An 18,222-nucleotide genomic window follows, 5' to 3' on the forward strand; every position below is an offset into this window, starting at 1 on the left:
TCTCAAAATGATAAAAGATTTACTTGAAATTATCAGTCGCAATCCAGATCAAAGTTCACCAGTGTTAAAACATTCGATTTTTCAAAACTGCACACAACGATCCCAACGACAAACGGGTGACCAGAGATACAAATATATACTCTTCAAAAAAAGAAACGCAAAAGGGTACAAATGGGTTATAACTCCGATTTTATGTTTCCTACCGGTTCATGCTTTGTGAATATAAGGTCATTGCATGTCCCAAACACATTCCCACGGTTACATTCGATAAAACGCAGCTACTGTACAATAAAGTTCCAAAATGTGAACATTCGCAAAAACGCAGCCACGTGCAAACCATGTCACCACTGCACGTGCGTTGTCTGCACGTGCAACATGAACACCGACAGTATAAAAGTGCAGGGTGTTCGCTTGCCTGGCCTCTGTATCTGGCCGACAGTTGACAATCGAGGACATGCCACGTCTCAGTGAACCGCAGAGAAACAATGCCATCGGCCGACTAGACGCAGGCGAATCCAGAACGGCCGTTGCCAGAGCATTCCATGTGTCCCCAAGCACCATCTCCAGACTGTGGGACCGTTACCAGCAACATGGATCAACACGTGACCTCCCTAGATCCGGTCGACCACGGGTCACTACCCCCGGGCAGGACCGCTACATCCGGGTACGCCACCTTCGGGAACGATTGACTACTGCCACCTCCACAGCCGCAGCAATACCAGGTTTGCGCAGGATATCCGACCAGACCGTACGGAACCGCCTACGTGAGGTAGGAATTCGTGCCAGACGTCCAGTTCGAGGTGTCATCTTAACACCACAACACCGTCGACTCCGACTGCAGTGGTGCCAGATTCATCGGCAATGGCCTCAACTGCGATGGAGACAGGTGTGGTTCAGTGACGAGTCCCGATTTCTGCTCCGACGTCATGATGGAAGATGTCGCGTGTATAGGCGTCGTGGTGAACGTTATGCGGCAAACTGCGTGCAGGAAGTGGACAGATTCGGCGGGGGTAGTGTCATGGTGTGGGCAGCCATCTCACACACTGGCAGAACTGACCTGGTCCACGTGCAGGGCAACCTGAATGCACAGGGCTACATTGACCAGATCCTCCGGCCACACATCGTTCCAGTTATGGCCAACGCCAACGCAGTGTTCCAACATGACAACGCCAGGCCTCACACAGCACGTCTCACAACGGCTTTCCTACAGAACAACAACATTAATGTCCTTCCTTGGACACCGGATTTGAACCCAATTGAGCATCTATGGGACGAGTTGGACCGACGCCTCCGACAGCGACAACCACAGCCCCAGACCCTGCCCGAGCTGGCAGCAGCCTTGCAGGCCGAGTGGGCCACCATCCCCCGGGACGTCATCCGTACTCTGGTTGCTTCAATGGGCAGGCGGTGCCAGGCAGTTGTCAACACACGCGGAGGCCACACCCGGTATTGACTCCAGATGACCTTGACCTTGGTGGTGTGTCCTATCATTTACTCACAATGGACTAGAGTGAATTGTGAACAATCCTGCAACATTTGGTAATTATCGGACTCACCATTCAATAATTAAATCAATTCTCCAAATGTTACGACAATGTGGTTTTGCGTTTCTTCTTTTGAAGAGTATATAACTATCTTCCATGGATCTGGACAATTTGTTAAGACTGAAAGTGAATCAAGACAAACGTTTACTGAGACAGACATATGCTGGTCTTCCTCATTGACAACATTGTCATATATGTCATATTTGGTGACAGGACATATATACAGGAAGTAGATATCCACATGGGCAAAAATTGTGCTCCATTGCTCGCTGATTTAATTATATTTTGCACATGAATAAAAGTTTTTAATTCAATCTCACTAAATTAAAAAGAAAAGAGTCAGAAAGTACAGAAAGTATCAAATCTGTTTCATGCCTTGATCTATATATAGAGATTCAGAATGACGTTGGCCTTCATACAAAGCTGTATGATAGCAGGGATGACTTCAACTTTGAAATATTAAATTTGCCCTTCATTATTCCTACTGCACCAGCTATTGGCGTCTATATTTTGCAACTTCTGAGATACGTTAAGACATGCTCGTCATATGCCGATTTTAAAGATAGATATATTGCTCTCGTAAAATTTGTTTCAGCAGGGTTATAACATCCAAGGTATCATTGACTAAAATCGTGACCGATGTCATATCCTATTTGATGCCATACCCTATTTGAACGGTGTACACGATTTTTCATTGTTTGTTTGAAAATATTGCATATTTCAACAATGTATATTGTTCTCATGACGGGTTTCACCGGTTGGGCAGTCTATGCTCATCGTTTTTGACCTGACATCAGCCCTGTTTTACAGTGATTCATGAGTGCATGCCATCACAGCTGTATATACTATATTGAGCTACACCAGTTCTAAGCTAGCGACAGGAATAATGTAACATCATGCTACGTATCTGAATCATGGAAACAATGACGACTGTCTGAAATGTTCTTTCCATAGGCTTGTTCAAGGAGCACGGTTTTGTCATTCAGATTAAAATACTAATTCAGTTTTAAATATTGTTCTTGAATGTACAAATTTGTTCCGGTCTTAGTTCCATGAATTAGACTTCATCAATCATTAATTGGTAATCTAGATTTTAATTTTTAATTTAAAGCTGCAGTCCCTCGAACATATTTATTATTTAGAATAGATGATCCAATTCTGTTTTGTACATATACGGTTCACCACATCGCTATAGTTTTGCAATGCTCGCTTATCTACATTATCTAGGTCAACTACAAACGCAATGTCCAGCTTTGTTTTTCTTCATTTAGCGGGACGCCAGTAGAACTATGACTTTACGTGATTTGCGCAGGCGCTGAGCTTCTCGTGTGATTTTGAACAAATTTAACTGTCTTGATTGAGGGGTCGTCTCATAGATGTATAGTATAACACCTTTTTAATGGTCAGTGGGGAATTTGCCTTGAAATGTTGACAGTGGTCAGCGGTTGGCATACGTGTTACATGTATACATGGCCATGGTATGTTATATCCTGTCTGTGGGATGGTGCATATAAACAATCCCTTGCTTTAAAAAAAAGAAGAACAAAAAAGAAAGAAAATGTAGCAGATTTCCAAGGCGCGTGTGCAGGGCTTTTAGCGGGGTTAGGGGTTATAGATTGTGTTGAACGAAGTTTATATGGGGTCATGCGCCCCCAGAAAATATATTTCAATTTTCTTTTTTTCAGTTTGGGCAGGTAAGGGTTTTGAAAACCGATACTCTCCCCATGCACATGCATCCGTTTCCTCTCTAAGACTATATGTCAAAATTACCAAATGTATGACATCCAATAGTAGATGATTAATAAATTAATGTGCTTTAGTGGTGTCGTTAAACAAAACAAACTAACTTTCCCCACTTTCCATACGAAAGAATATTTATTTGAATTGGTCGATTTTAAAAATTAAGAAGTGAAATCGTTAAATTTCTACTTTAGTATATTTTATAAAAACATATACATTATCAATATTTTATACAAACTAAACTTTGAAAGTTATACTAACACTTTATAAAATATTAATTCTGAAATAGGAAGGTACGATTGTCGATAATACGATGTCAAGATCAAACCGGTTTTAACGTAACACCCTAGAACCCTATCCTCAACCGAACGTTCTTCGCACAGCGCAGGGCGGGACGTAGCCCAGTGGTAAAGCGCTCGCTCGATGCGCGGTAGGTCTGGGATCGATCCCCGTCGGTGGGCCCATTGGGCTATTTCTCGTTCCAGCTAGTGCTCCACAACTGGCCGTGGTATGTATTATCCTGTCTGTGGAATAGTGCATATAAAAGATCCCTTGCTGCTAATCGAAAACAGTAACCCATGAAGTGGCGACAGCGGGTTTCCTCTCTCAATATCTGTGTGGTCCTTAACAATAAGTCTGACGCCATATAACCGAAAATAAAATGTGTTGAGTGCGTCGTTAAATAAAACATTTCCTTCCTCTTCTTCTATCCTCAACCGAACGTTCTTCGTACAGCGCAGGACCTGATGTAGCCCAGTGGTAAAGCGTTCGCTCGATGCGCCGTCGGTCTGGGATCGATCCCCGTCGGTGGACCCATTGGGCTATTTCTCGTTCCAGCTAGTGCTCCACAACTGGTGTAACAAAGTCCGTGGTATGGTCTGTGGGATAGTGCATATAAAAGATCCCTTGTTGCTAATCGAAAAAAGAGTAGCCCATGAAGTGGCGACAGCGGGTTTCGTCTCTCAATATCTGTGTGGTCCTTAACCATATGTCTGACGTCATATAACCGTAAATAAAATGTGTTGAATGCGTCGTTAAATAAAACAATTCTTTCTTTCGTACAGCGCAAGATTATTCATTTAATTGTTTTGAGACAACCCCTACAATTTCAAATCCGTAAACGCACGTGTTAACCGAAACTGACAACAGGCTGTCGTTTGTGCTTGTGCATTTGAGCTTGTATTTCATATTTGTACATAATGTTATAATATGGTAACCAAATTTAAACTGTGCAAGTTTTAAAATGACAATGGGAAACTGTCACCAATTTTCCGTCAGCTGGCGTTCGTGCACTATACACAATTCCGGTTTCTTATTTTGTATTGTCGTAACGCACCGATCGGTATATACACTCTATTATTCCCGGCCTAATTATGAGCATGTATGTGACTGAATCGTAGAACAGCTAAAAATTAAAATAAATAATAAAAATGTATGATATTCCGCAGTTGGTGGTAAAAAAAAAAAACAATGGAAGAAGAAAAAAGGAGAAAATAGGGTTTCCCCCAACCATGTAGGCTACTCCCTAGAAATAATTGTGACTGACTTAACACAGGGTTTTCTTCTTCACATATCTGTACAAATGTACACTATGTTTAAAAGCACACTTATGGTTTACTAATAATTTAAAGTGAATAAGGTTCAACTACCAATTGCACTTAACACTAATTACATCAATTTCAAGAGATGTCCTATTCACGACTGGCTTGTTTCATGTTCAATATATGATCACAATTACTTGCTTAGCATGTATTTGATAAGTACATAAACAATAACTCTCTGGTATTTACATTTTCAATCCAAAAGTGTTTATTTCAAAATGTAATAAATAAACTGAACAAATATTAAAATTTCCCGTTTCAGGATATTTATATAAATAAATTCTGGATTATAATTTGGAAAGAATTTTATTGTTATAGTCCAATTTTTGGGGGTTCAGTAGTAAAAACCAAACATTTTATTCTCAATCACATATTACAAAACAAGCTCTGCAGTCTCTTTAATGAATATTTGTATTACAACACCTCAGCACATTTTTAATTTGGTATTAAACATATGTATTTCAGAAAAACAGCCTTCATAATTTTAGTCTATGGTAATTTTGACACTTGGGCTAGATACTGACTTACTGAGAAAGTAAACCCAAGGCCACCACACAGGCTACTCCTACCTATTATTTTGAGCATTTTTACTTTCATTTGAATTATTTGTTTACACCACCATCACAGTATCCTTTGTTAATGTTTTTGTTAGTAATTTCAGAAATGCTTAGTATAAAAAGAAAATGCATCCTACATACATTTTACATATTACAAAACAGATACCCTACTAGTATAGACATATTAACAAAGGAATAATCAAATATAAAGTTTAACAAATGAAAAAATACAATTTCATTGCACATTGTGCCTTAAAAAACAATTGTGTTTCCGGGAACATGACCAAAAATATTAGGTAGGGCCATTCTAAATATTTTTTTAAACTACATTTGTACTCTTTTTAACCTAAAATAATAATTTTAAAAATAGGGAAAAAATAAGTAGGGTAATCCCCCCCCGTTTTGTTTTAGTAGTGTTGGTTTCCAGAAACACATATGTTTTCGCCTGAATGGGAACACCACATTCTTCACTATTGTATGTCTGTATTGTATGTATGTTATTTGTTTTCTTCTTCAAATTGTATATTAGTGACTGCAGAACAGGTGAGTGCCTATAGGGCCGTGCTTTCCCTCTTTTCCCTATTACTGTGCTCAAAAGGCTGGAGATGCCATAGGCCCTATTTTAACATTTGAAATTTAAAGTTATCCCAGGTAAGCATGCCCCCTGTAACAGGTTCGTACCCTCAAACACACATTCACTCTCTCTCTCTTTCGCTCTCTCTCTCTCTCTCTCTCTCTCTCTCTCTCTCTCTCTCTCTCTCTCTCTCTCTCTCTCTCTCTCTCTCTCTCTCTCTCTCTCTCACACACACACACACACAAACACGCCAAAACCTTTGAACTGACAGCAGACTACTAGTACCCCCCCCCCCCCCCACCATCCCCACTTACAAATATACTCCGCTGGCCCTATACATAATAAAAACGTTTGTTGTATTCCTTTTAGTTTTGTTAAATTATTGATCAAAAATAAAGAAATAAAATAAAAAATAAAATAAAAATCAACAACAAACATGGTCAATGCCATGGGGGATAGGACGAGGTACATGCGAACCTACTACCCCCCCCCCCCCCCCCCCCCAACAAATGCAGTGAACAAAACACACAAATAAACAAATGTCCGCATAACACACATAAAAAAGAAGGAAATATAATATTTCAACTATTTTTTATTCAAATAATATATAAAGAATTAAGTTTTTCAAAATACACACACCGAGAATGGATAGGTATTTGGGAATAACACACAAACGTCTCATTTTCCAGCGATTCAGTTTGTTTTTGTTGGGGTTTTTGTTATATGATAGATCTGTTATGCAGTGTTTAGCCATTCTTTGTGTAATGCCCCATCGTCTGGAAAAATATGACCATTTTTCCTCTTCGTACAGTGGCGGACAAAGTAAGTAATCTTATGCGATCAGTCGCTTCAAATCACACTAGTGAACAGCTGTTTAAACCGTAAGTTTATAGTGTATATAGTAACGGCGCGACCCTTAAGGGGGAGATAATTTCTGGGCCTTCGCCATTAGTTAAACCCCGATCAGCATATTTCTGTAAAAACAAGACTCACACACAGTCCTCGAACACCCGTTATAGGAAACCTGGAATCATATTACGCATAGTATACATCATGCCATATCACATCATATTCATGAAATCATACCCATGTCCACCAAAACGCAAACACTCAAAACAAAAATTAAAACTACGTACTGAAACACTGGCAGTCCCAGTGGACCAATTGAGAGGGCGGCCGATGTGTAGGACACCATCCAGATGTCACCACCACCACAGTCGAAGTATGGATACGTCCATTTGTCTGTCAATGATACGGATGGATGTCACGTCTCCTTGTGACATTGCCGATGCATTGGCAGACAATTTTTCTTGTAATTCATCTTCTGCTTTCAGTACAGGATCCAACCAATCCTACTAGTTATCGCCCTATCGCTTTGACAAGTTGCATTTGTAAAACCATGGGATGAATGATCAATCGTAGACTTGTCTGGTATCTTGAATCTCACAAATTGCTCACTAACGTGCAATGTGGGTTCAGATCTAGACGTAGCATGGTTGATCATCTTGTTAGATTTGAAACATTTTCTAGGGAAGCTTTCATCCATAATCAGCACTTGGTTTCAGTGTTTTTTGATTTGGAGAAAGCTTATGATACCACGTGGAAGTATAGGATTTTAAAAGACCTCCATGGCATGGGACTAAGAGGTCGACTTCCTGTTTTTATTTCTCAATTTTTAAAAGATAGATCTTTTAAAGTTTGGGTGGGGTCGACTTTGTCTGACATTCACCCACAGGAGATGGGTGTGCCTCAAGGTAGTATCCTGTCTGTAACTTTATTTTCTGTGAAAATTAACAGCATCACCCAGTGTTTAACACCTGGTGTGGATTGCTCGTTATATGTTGATGATTTTCAGATTTGCTATAGATTGTCCAATATGAGTATCATTGAACGTAAGTTGCAGCTTTGTTTGAATAAACTTCATCAATGGGCAAATGACAATGGCTATCGATTCTCAAAGGCAATAACAGTTTGTATGCATATCTGCCAGAAAAGAGGTCTCCATTTAGACCCACAGTTGTTTTTGGACAAAAATCCAATTCCAGTTGTGGAGGAGACTAAATTTCTGGGGGTTATATTTGACAGGAACCCATCTTTTGTGCCCCATCTTAAATGTATTAAAAAGAAGGGCTTAAAAGCTCTTAATATTTTAAAAGTTATTGGTAAAACGGAATGGGGAGCAGACCACAAGGTTATGCTCCGTCTGTATCGATCTATTGTGAGGTCAAAACTTGATTATGAATGCATTGTGTATGGGTCGGCACGCAAGTCTTACTTGCAGATGTTAGATCCTATACACAACTAGGGACTTAGGCTATGTCTTGGTGCATTTAGAACATCTCCTGTAGAGAGCGTGTACGTTGATGCACACGAACCTTGTTTGGGTGCTAGACGTTTAAAGCTTTCTCTACAGTATGCTACCAAGATCAACTCTTTACCAAAACATCCAACATATGATGCGGTGTTTGATAACAAATATATGAAGTTGTTTGATGCAAGGCTAAACGCTATTGGTACATTTGGTCTTCGCATTAAGCGCTTTTTGTTGCTTTCCAACATTGAGTTAAATGACATTTTTGAAAATCCTTCATATTTTGTTTTACCACCTTGGTGTATTACACCACCTAACATTGTGTTTTATCTTGCGCATCTGAAGAAAGATCGTACAGATGCTGTTGTGTATAAACGGTTTTTCATGGAAATTCAAGACAAGTACCATGATTACATTCCTGTGTATACAGATGGATCACGGGATGGGAATTCTGTGGCTTGTGCTACAGTCTTTCCATCAGACACTATCATTTCCAAGTGACTGCCAGACTCGGCATCGATCTGAAGTTTGAGCAGTCATTTAAGCCTTAGAAGAAATCAAAGATTCAATAGCATACAAGTTTATGGTTTTTACTGACTCACTTTCGTGTCTCCATGGTTTATGTAATATGAAGCTGGACCATCCCTTAATTGGGATGGTGATACGAAAGTGTGTCTTTTTATCTATTGCTATAAACATATTGTAATGAAATGGCAGATTCTGATGCTAAGTCTGCTTTGGATTTGCCTCATGTCAGGGTTGGTGTACTTTATACTGATTTTAAATATAGTATCAACCAATTTATCTTTTCGACTTGGCAATGTGATTGGGACGGTGCGGTTGCGAACAAGCCAGTCTTGGGAGAGTGGCAATCCTCCTATAAACAGTGCAGGAAGGATGAAATAGTCTTGTGCCGTGCTCGCATCGCTCATACTTACTTGACCCATTCATTTATTTCGAATAAGGATCCTCCACCTCAGTGTGAGCGCTGTCAGTGTACTCTGACGGTACGCCACGCTTTGGTGGAGTGTCCTCATCTCAAAGAAACTGGAAAAGATATTTTTGGTCAAAGACATGTGAAGAAATCATTGCGATTCCATCCAGAACTTATTTTACAGTTCCTACGTGATACTGCGTTTTATTGTAAATTTTAAATATTATCTAACTGTGATATTTGTATTTTTGCACAGTTCTTTACACTGTGTTTTAATTTAACTGTTGAATTTTTATATTGATGTTGATCATCACATTGTGTTTACATTTACAATAGTTTGACACCCAATAGCCGATGTATTTTTCGTGCTGGGGTGTCGTTAAACATTCATTCATTCATTTACAAAAGTATAGTTTGCTTGATTTAATAGCAGCATAGCAACACAAGAGGATAGAGACCGGCTTCAGAATGAGCTACGTGCCACTTGTAAAGGACATTATATAGACCTGCTTTTTTGTATTTCTCATATATATTAACAAAAACGTTTTGGTAAACAGGCTTCTGGTGGTGGATGTGACAAATATGGGGTTCAACGTAGGGCCCCCTTCCCAGTCACCAGCTACAATAGAAGAACATAAGCTGGTACCAATATACCTTGTTACATAACCAAACTACTTTGCCATATCATGAAGATCAAGCAATGCCTTCTTTTGTCAACAGCCTGTTTAATTAGCTTATATCATCGTTATTTTTCCTTTTGGAGTTACTTATTCCTACCTAAGTGTACATGTACATATATATGCCAATACAATTGATATTGTAATTTTCATAGTTTTTAATATAAAGATGATATTCTGTACTATTTTCACAACCAACCTAAAGAACCCCTGTGTGTGCTGTAACCTCACCGTGGTGCAGGGGTGTAACATTCTCTTTGAGAGTGGCCAATACAGCACAAATCTCCTTTTGGGGCACCTTGTTGGCCGTGAGGTGCATCTCGTAATGCTGGATGATGGGATCCTGGTGGTTGAGTTGGGGGCATATCTACGGATATGTTTTCTGGCAACACACCACTTTGGCCTGGAGTTCAGCCAGACGGGTGGTCAGGGAGGCCCGACCTGATCAATCGGCTGGTCACGCCAAGCTCGAGAGCAAACAACCTTTGTTTTATTTATTTTAGTCAAGAACAAACATTGTTTTATTTACCTTTTGTATGTGTTGCTCTTGGGGCGGTGGCTAGGGTCAATTGGGTGATTTATTTTTGCCCAAGTATATCAACCATGTATCCCTGGCATGGATGTCTGCTGGTTATCCGCAGCACCATGTCCCCTTGTTGGACTCGGTTGTGTGAGGGGGGCATGGTTGATGAATTAACACTCCATACTAACATGGATATTAACAAATCTTCAACATTTGATGGGACTCTGAAGAGAGTCTGTACCAAGGTTTCGGATTCCTCGTCCTGTGTTGAGGAATCCATGTTGTCTAGTTTGACTGTGAAGAAATCATTGTTATTTCTTCTGATATTTGGCCAAGGTTCCTCGTTATAGAATCTTCAAACGATAGAGGCTTACAAAAATTATCACCTTTTGCGGTTGAGAAGGGACTCCAAGGCTTGGCTGGTGAGCCGAAGAGTGTCAAAAAGTTAAAAAATGGTTCTCTGTTGGTAGAATGCTCCATGGAGAGTCATTCCAAATGTCTTCTCTAATCCAAAGTGCTATGTAATATATCCATCAAAGTCAGTGTGCACAAGTCCCTTAATTCATCAAAGGGAGTTATTCGATCACGAGATTTGGAAGGAGTGAGTGAAGATGAGATGTGAAAATCTCTATTCACAAGGTGTTTTGTTTGTTAAACGGATACTTGTTCGTCAGAACAATGAATTGGTTCCAACAAACACATTTATTATAACTTTTGATAAACCTCTCCTTCCTGAATCCATCAAGGCTGGGTATCTAAGCATACTAGTTGTACCATTCATTCCAAATCTCTTGCGGTGTTTTAAATGTCAAAAATATGGACATGGTCAAAACACCTGTCGTGGCAAACTGACATGTACACGATGTGGGCAGTTTGACCACGAGAACAAGACATGTCATATTGATATATCATGTACTAACTGCAAGGGAAACCATTTTGCTTACTTTCGAGAGTGCCCAAGATGGCAATTCGAAAAACGGATACAACAGGTTAGGGTTGAAAAACGTCTGACGTTTCCTGAAGCCAGAAAGTTAGTGGAGACCAAGTCAACTGTTTGTGTGGAGAAATCCTATGCTGCAGCAGTTAAGGTCTCTACTACAAGTACTTCAGTTCAGACGGATTTAACCTGGCCTAGTGGTGTTGATCGATATCAAAATTATCGGATGTAGAGATGGCTCAAAAGCGGGCAGCAAAGGCTGTTCAGATGCAAACTGTTGTCTCCCAAATGTCCTCAGATTCCCAGAATGCACCAGCGGTTTCATCAGTTGGAAAACCAGGTTGTAGCAAACCTGTCACCAAAAAACAACACAAAGATAACTTGTCAGGTAGACTAAAGAAATATGAACAGTGACCAGTTTCAACTGCTAATTCATTTGAGGCTTTGGATCATCTGGAAGATGAGGTGGATATCTCTCAAGATTATCCACAAACAAAAAGACCACCACCAAAGCCTAAGATAACGCCCATACTTCCACCCAATGGCAAATAAATTCCTACAGTGGAATTGCCGTGGGCTTAGACCCAATTTTGATGAATTAAGTCTTTTAATTAAAAAACATAATCCTCTTGCAGTGTGTCTTCAGGAAACTTTCTTGAAGGACCCTGATCATATTACCATGAGAGGATTTAACCTCTATCATAAGTATCAAGAAACTGAAAACAGAGCATCTGGAGGTGTTTCCATTCTTGTTAATGAAAACATTCCTCAGAGTTCAGTAACTTAACTACCAATTTACAAGCTGTGGCTGTAAAGGCTACAGCTCATAAAACTATTACTCTGTGTTCAGTTTACTTGCCACCTCGTAATCATTTTACTTTTAATCCTAGGGACTTTCAATGTCTTAGTGATCAGCTCCCTATTCCCTTTATTATTATAGGAGATTTTAATGGTCATCACACTTTGTGGGGATGCGAGGATCTTAATATTAGAGGTAAACAATTAGAAGACTTAATTCTCAAAAATGACTTACTTTTATTCAATGATAAAAGTCATACATATTTTCATTCTGCAAATGGATCTTTCACTTCCACAGATTTAACTCTTTGTAGTCCATCACTTTTTGTTGATTTCTCCTGGAAAGTTGGTTCAGACCTTTGTGATAGTGACCACTTTCCCATTATTTTGGAAACTGATGGACCACCATCGTTTGAAAGGGTTCAGAGGTGGAAGTTGGCAGAGGAAAATTGGGGTCAGTTTCAGCATCTGTGCAGCACTCGTCTGCAACAATTTGCCATCACTGATGCTGATGATCCCATGTCTTTGTTCACTTCCATCTTGAAGGACATTGCAGATGAAACCAAACCTGGTAAGGATCCAACTAATCCTACTAGTTATCGCCCTATCGCTTTGACAAGTTGCATTTGTAAAACCATGGAACGCATGATCAATCATAGACTTGTCTGGTATCCTGAATCCCACAAATTGCTTACTACCGTGCAATGTGGGTTCAGATCTAGATGTAGCACGGTTGATCATCTTGTTCGATTTGAAACGTTGTGTAGGGAGGCTTTCATCCATAATCAGCACTTGGTTTCAGTGTTTTTTTTATTTGGAGAAAGCTTACGATACCACGTGGAAGTATGGGATTTTAAACGACCTCCATGGCATGGGCCTTAGAGGTCGCCTTCCTGTTTTTATATCTCAATTTTTAAGAGATAGATCTTTTAAAGTCCGGGTGGATGTTTTAAAGTCCGAGTGGGGTTGACTTTGTCCGACATTCACCCACAGGAGATGGGTGTGCCTCAAGGTAGCATCCTGTCTGTAACTTTATTTTCTGTGAAAATTAACAGCATCATGAATACACTTCATCAATGGGCAACTGACAGTGGCTTTAGATTCACAAAGGCAAAAACGGCTTGTATGCATATTTGCCAGAATAGAGGTCTCCACTTAGATCCACAGTTGTTTTTGGACAAAAATCCAATTTCAGTTGTGGAAGAGACTAAATTTCTGGGGGTTATATTTGACAGGAAACTATCTTTTGTGCCCCATCTTAAATATGTTAAAAAGAAGGGATTAAAAGCTCTGAATATTTTAAAAGTTATTGGTAATACGGAATGGGGAGCAGACCGCAAGGTTATGCTTCATCTGTATAGATCTCTTGTCAGGTCTAAACTAGATTATGGATGCATTGTATATGGGTCGGCACGCAAGTCTTACTTGCAGATGCTAGATCCTATACACAACCAGGGACTTAGGCTATATCTTGGTGCATTTAGAACATCTCCTGTAGAGAGCTTGTACGTTGATGCACACTAACCTTGTTTGGGAGCTGGACGTGCCAAGCATCCAGCACATGATGTGGTGTTTGATAACAAATATATGAAGTTGTTTGATGCAAGGCTAAATGCTATTCGTACATTTGGTCTTCGTATTAAGCATTTTTTGTTGCTTTCCAACATTGATTTAACTGACACTTTGAAAACTCCTTCATATTTTGTTTTACCACCTTGGTGTATTACATCACCTAAGATTGTATTTGATCTTGCGCATCTGAAGAAAGATCGTACAGATGCTGTGGTATATAAACAATTGTTCATGGAAATTCAAGACAGGTACCGTGATTACATTCCTGTGTATACAGATGGATCACGGGATGGGAATTCTATGGCTTGTGCTACAGTTTTTCCATCAGACACAATACTTTCCATGAGACTGCCTGACTCGGCATCGATCTTTAGTGCTGAAGTTTGGGCAGTCATTAAAGCCTTGGAAGAAATAAAGGATTCTAGTATATCCAAATTTATTATTTTTACCGATTCACTTTCGTGTCTCCAAGCTTTGCACAATATGAAGCTGGACCATCCCTTAATTGGGATGGTGATACGAAAGTATGTCTTTTTATCTATTGCCAATAAAGATGTTGTATTTTGTTGGGTACCCAGCCATGTTGGCACCAGGGGTAATGAAAAAGCAGATTCTGCTGCCAAGTCTGCTTTGGATTTGCCTCATGCCAGGGTTTGTATACCTTATACTGATTTTAAACTTAATATCAACCAATTTATCTTTTCGACTTGGCAACGTGATTGGGACGGTGAGTTTGCGAACACGCTTTATGCTATCAAGCCAGTCTTGGGTGAGTGGCAGTCCTCCTATAGACAGTGCAGGAAGGATGAAATAGTCTTGTGTCGTGCCCGCATTGGTCATACTTACTTGACCAATTCATTTATCTTAAAGAAAGATCCTCCACCTCAGTGTGAGCACTGTCAGTGTCTTCTGACTGTGCGACACATTTTGGTGGAGTGTAAGCAGTTGTCAGCAACTCGAAAATATTTATTTGGACAAAGAAATGTGATGGAATCATTTCGATTACATCGAGAACTTTTATTGCAGTTTTTACACGATACTGAATTTTATTCTAAATTTTAATTATATCTATCTGTGATATTTGTATTTTTACACAGTCCTTTACACTGTGTTTTTATTTAAGTGTTGAATTTTTATATTGATGTTGATCATCACTTTGTTTTTCCCATTACCATAGTTTGACACCCAATAGTTGATGTATTTTTCGTGCTGGGGTGTCGTTAAACATTCATTCATTCATTCATTCCAACCTAAAGAAAATAAATAAATAAGACTACAGGTAATATTCACTAATCCTTATTATCACGGCTATCTCTGTAATAATGTTTCCTTCATCCATGACTTCTTGTCTTTGTCATGTTTGTCTTTTGTGGGGGGGGGGGGGGGGGGGCAGAGCATGATTGATGCACCCCACCTCGCTTGCTATCAATTGTTTGACCATGTGGTTACTTTTATTGGAACATAATAACAATATAGCCTCGTTTAGTATTGGCATTTTTTTCATGGCCTTAAAACTTAAATGTTAGATGACAGCCATGACCCTTAATTTTTGTCATATAACAATATACAAGACCCACATAACCATGGGATAAAGTTCCATGAAATAACGTTTTGACTATAAATTAGTTCTAGCCCATACTATGTTCTCAACACGTACTAGTTGTGATTTTCACATATGAAACCTGCAAACCAAAGAAAGACTCCATATCCTTTGCCCACTATCATTTGTTCGCTCATAAATCAATCCAAAAGACATAACGTCTTCAGATAAACTGTATTAATATACATCGAATTATATGAGCTCAACACCACACTGTAAATGTTAAAAAGCAGGCAAGTACTGTAATGTGCATGTACTATAAATTCGAAAACCCAGATAAGTGTTCTGGTACATCAGAAACCAACGTAGGAAGACAGACCTCGTCAAGAACTTGCTGACACAACTTGTTTTTTAGTTGATTGAAAGAGACTTGACATCTATTCAAATCATCCATTGACTAATGATTAAATTAGGTCTGCTTATTTCACTATGGATACTCCTGTGTAATGGAAAGTCTTATATTATGATAGGGTGTGCCAACAGAGCATGCTTGTCAGTGCTGGTAGCAAGAATACAATGATGAACGTCTGTAGGTGAAATCAGTTTTTGTAATAAAGAGGATTGTTTTACTGAGGTTTGCAATGGCCGAGGATTATTTTTATTATAGGCTTGCACTGACATGCGATGCATAGCATGAATCCTAAAAGACTACATCTCGAGTGATTCTTTGTTATGCTCGCCAAAGGTTTTATGACTGATGTCTCATAAACTAAGTTGCTTGAAACCACACCTTTTCACCCCAAGATAATTGGTTAGATACCTTCTATTGAGACTGTACAAACAAAAATGGAAGTCCATGAACACTGACAGTCCAACATTTATATCAACTCGTGCAGACATTCTAGTCAGTGCTTGTATATAATATATGCTTAGTACGGTGATTACCATGTCATTGGCATGAATGACCACATGCTGTAATTCATTTTACATTATATGGATGGTATAAAATAATCTGATTATAACGTCTTCGTTGATTTCAGTACAGGAACAGAAAATACCTCTTGTATGATTGGCAGCAAGTTGCATTTGGTCTTCTTGGAATCTTCCTCTAGACAGGACTATTATACTTTGGGGTGTTTCTGAGGTTTTAAGACACCTACCACTGAAGCAAACCTGCTATGCCTGTATACATCAAAACAGTTGTGGTATTTAACGACATAAGAGGGAAAGTTCACAAATCTTTCAACCACAAATCCTCTTTGCTCCTGAAATGTTGATATTTCGGATAAATAAATTGGCAGTCATATTGCATTTGCATTTCAAACCATGATAAATAATGCCAGCGTTATAAAAGGCTATACTATTACTAGGGTCCAGTCGAAAGTACCCATATGGCCATGCCAATACTAGCACGACGGTTTAGGTACATCTATATTTGCTCTGTTGGTGAAAAACAAAACTAAGACGCCGAGTAGGGTATATTTGAAGAAAACTTATTTGCGTCATGGCTATGATGATACGAATAAGTGAATAGTGTTTGTAGCTTTCATCGTTGTTTTTTCTTTATTTTGAGGTGAAACAAAATAGTACAGAGTAACATATTTGTATCAGAAATGATTAAACCATATTGAATATCAGAGGTATATATTCGTTAAGGAACAACTAAAAAAGAATAATACATTTAGAAGATATATTAATAATGCAATTAGCTAATTTACAAGCTAATTAAACTATTGAAAAGGCATGGGATCGTTAACGTCTCTGATAAAATAGAGTGATTTTGTTACAGAACAAGGTGCACGTGTACATGTACTTGCTTATGCTCTTCAGTTGACATTATAATGCTGGTTGCTGGTGTCTGTGTTTCGTAGCAAAATTGCAGCCATTTTGTTTAAAAGGTATATTCTAATAGTATTACAATTATCAGAAAGAGTTTCAGCATAGTTTTAAATATATAAAACGACACTTAGATGATAAAAGTCTGACGACTTTATTAATGTTAATAATGCACATTGGTGGAATACTATGGCATCCATCTTGAAATAATGGTCTCCATTTTAGAATGTTAAGTGAATCATTGATGGGACTTTAACAACTCCCTAATGAGAACAGTTATGCAAAGTTGCATGCTTGTATAACCATTTGAAAGTTGGTTTCTGTAATGACGATTGTGGAAAAAAGGCAGCCATCTTGAAAAATTATCGCCATATTGACATTTCAAGTTGCTTATTGATTGAATTTGAAGAACTCCCTAAAGAGATAATCTGTGCAAAGTGGCATGCTTGTATCACCATTTAGGTCAGGTCAGGTCATAGGGTTTTACATGCACATTCAGAACAAGCTGTTGTAGCGCACGCCTGTCGTGGGCACAAGAGCCGGCCTTGGCCGGCCCCTCCGTCCATGACAGGCAAGCTCACCATTTGAAAGGTTATTTCTGTTATCTTCTCTGCCAGTAGTCCTAGTAGTAGGTGCCCATGTTTTGGGGAGGTTGCCATATATTGACCCACATATCAGACGTTAGGTTTCTAAACATATAACAATAATTTAAAATAATTAATATCGGAAACCTCTATTATAATACATCTCAATAATGAACATTGGTAGGACAGTATGGCGGCCATCTTGAACAATAGCGCAAATACTGAACATTAAAGTGGTTCATTGGTTGGATTTGAAGAACGTCGCAGGGAAATAATCTGTGCCAAATTTCGTTTCTATTATCATTTGAAAGTTTCTCCCAGTTATCTCCTCTCCCAATAGTGCTATTAATAGTTGACCCTGTTTTGGGGAGGGAGGCCCTACTTTGACCCCCATATTTGCCACACCCACCACCAGAAGCCTGTTTACCAAAACATTTTTGTTAACATTTATGATGAGGAATACAAAAAAAAGCAGTCCTACATAATGTCTTGGC

At 39.1% G+C, this 18,222-nt stretch overlaps 1 protein-coding gene across 1 annotated transcript in view; it reads right to left on the reverse strand.

Annotated features, from left to right (window-relative positions):
* The window catches only part of LOC121371691 (probable G-protein coupled receptor 158), a 38,621-nt gene extending 31,364 nt beyond the window's left edge, over window positions 1–7,257 (reverse strand). The window contains exon 1 of the mRNA XM_041497770.1: window positions 7,153–7,257. Within this exon, the coding sequence (XP_041353704.1) occupies window positions 7,153–7,211 (59 nt within the window). The 5' untranslated portion in view covers window positions 7,212–7,257. The remainder of the gene's footprint in view (window positions 1–7,152) is intronic.
* Window positions 7,258–18,222: the final 10,965 nt, after the last annotated feature.

Source organism: Gigantopelta aegis, chromosome 4 (assembly GCF_016097555.1).
Source record: "Gigantopelta aegis isolate Gae_Host chromosome 4, Gae_host_genome, whole genome shotgun sequence".
In the NCBI taxonomy this organism is placed as follows: Eukaryota; Metazoa; Mollusca; class Gastropoda; order Neomphalida; family Peltospiridae; genus Gigantopelta; species Gigantopelta aegis.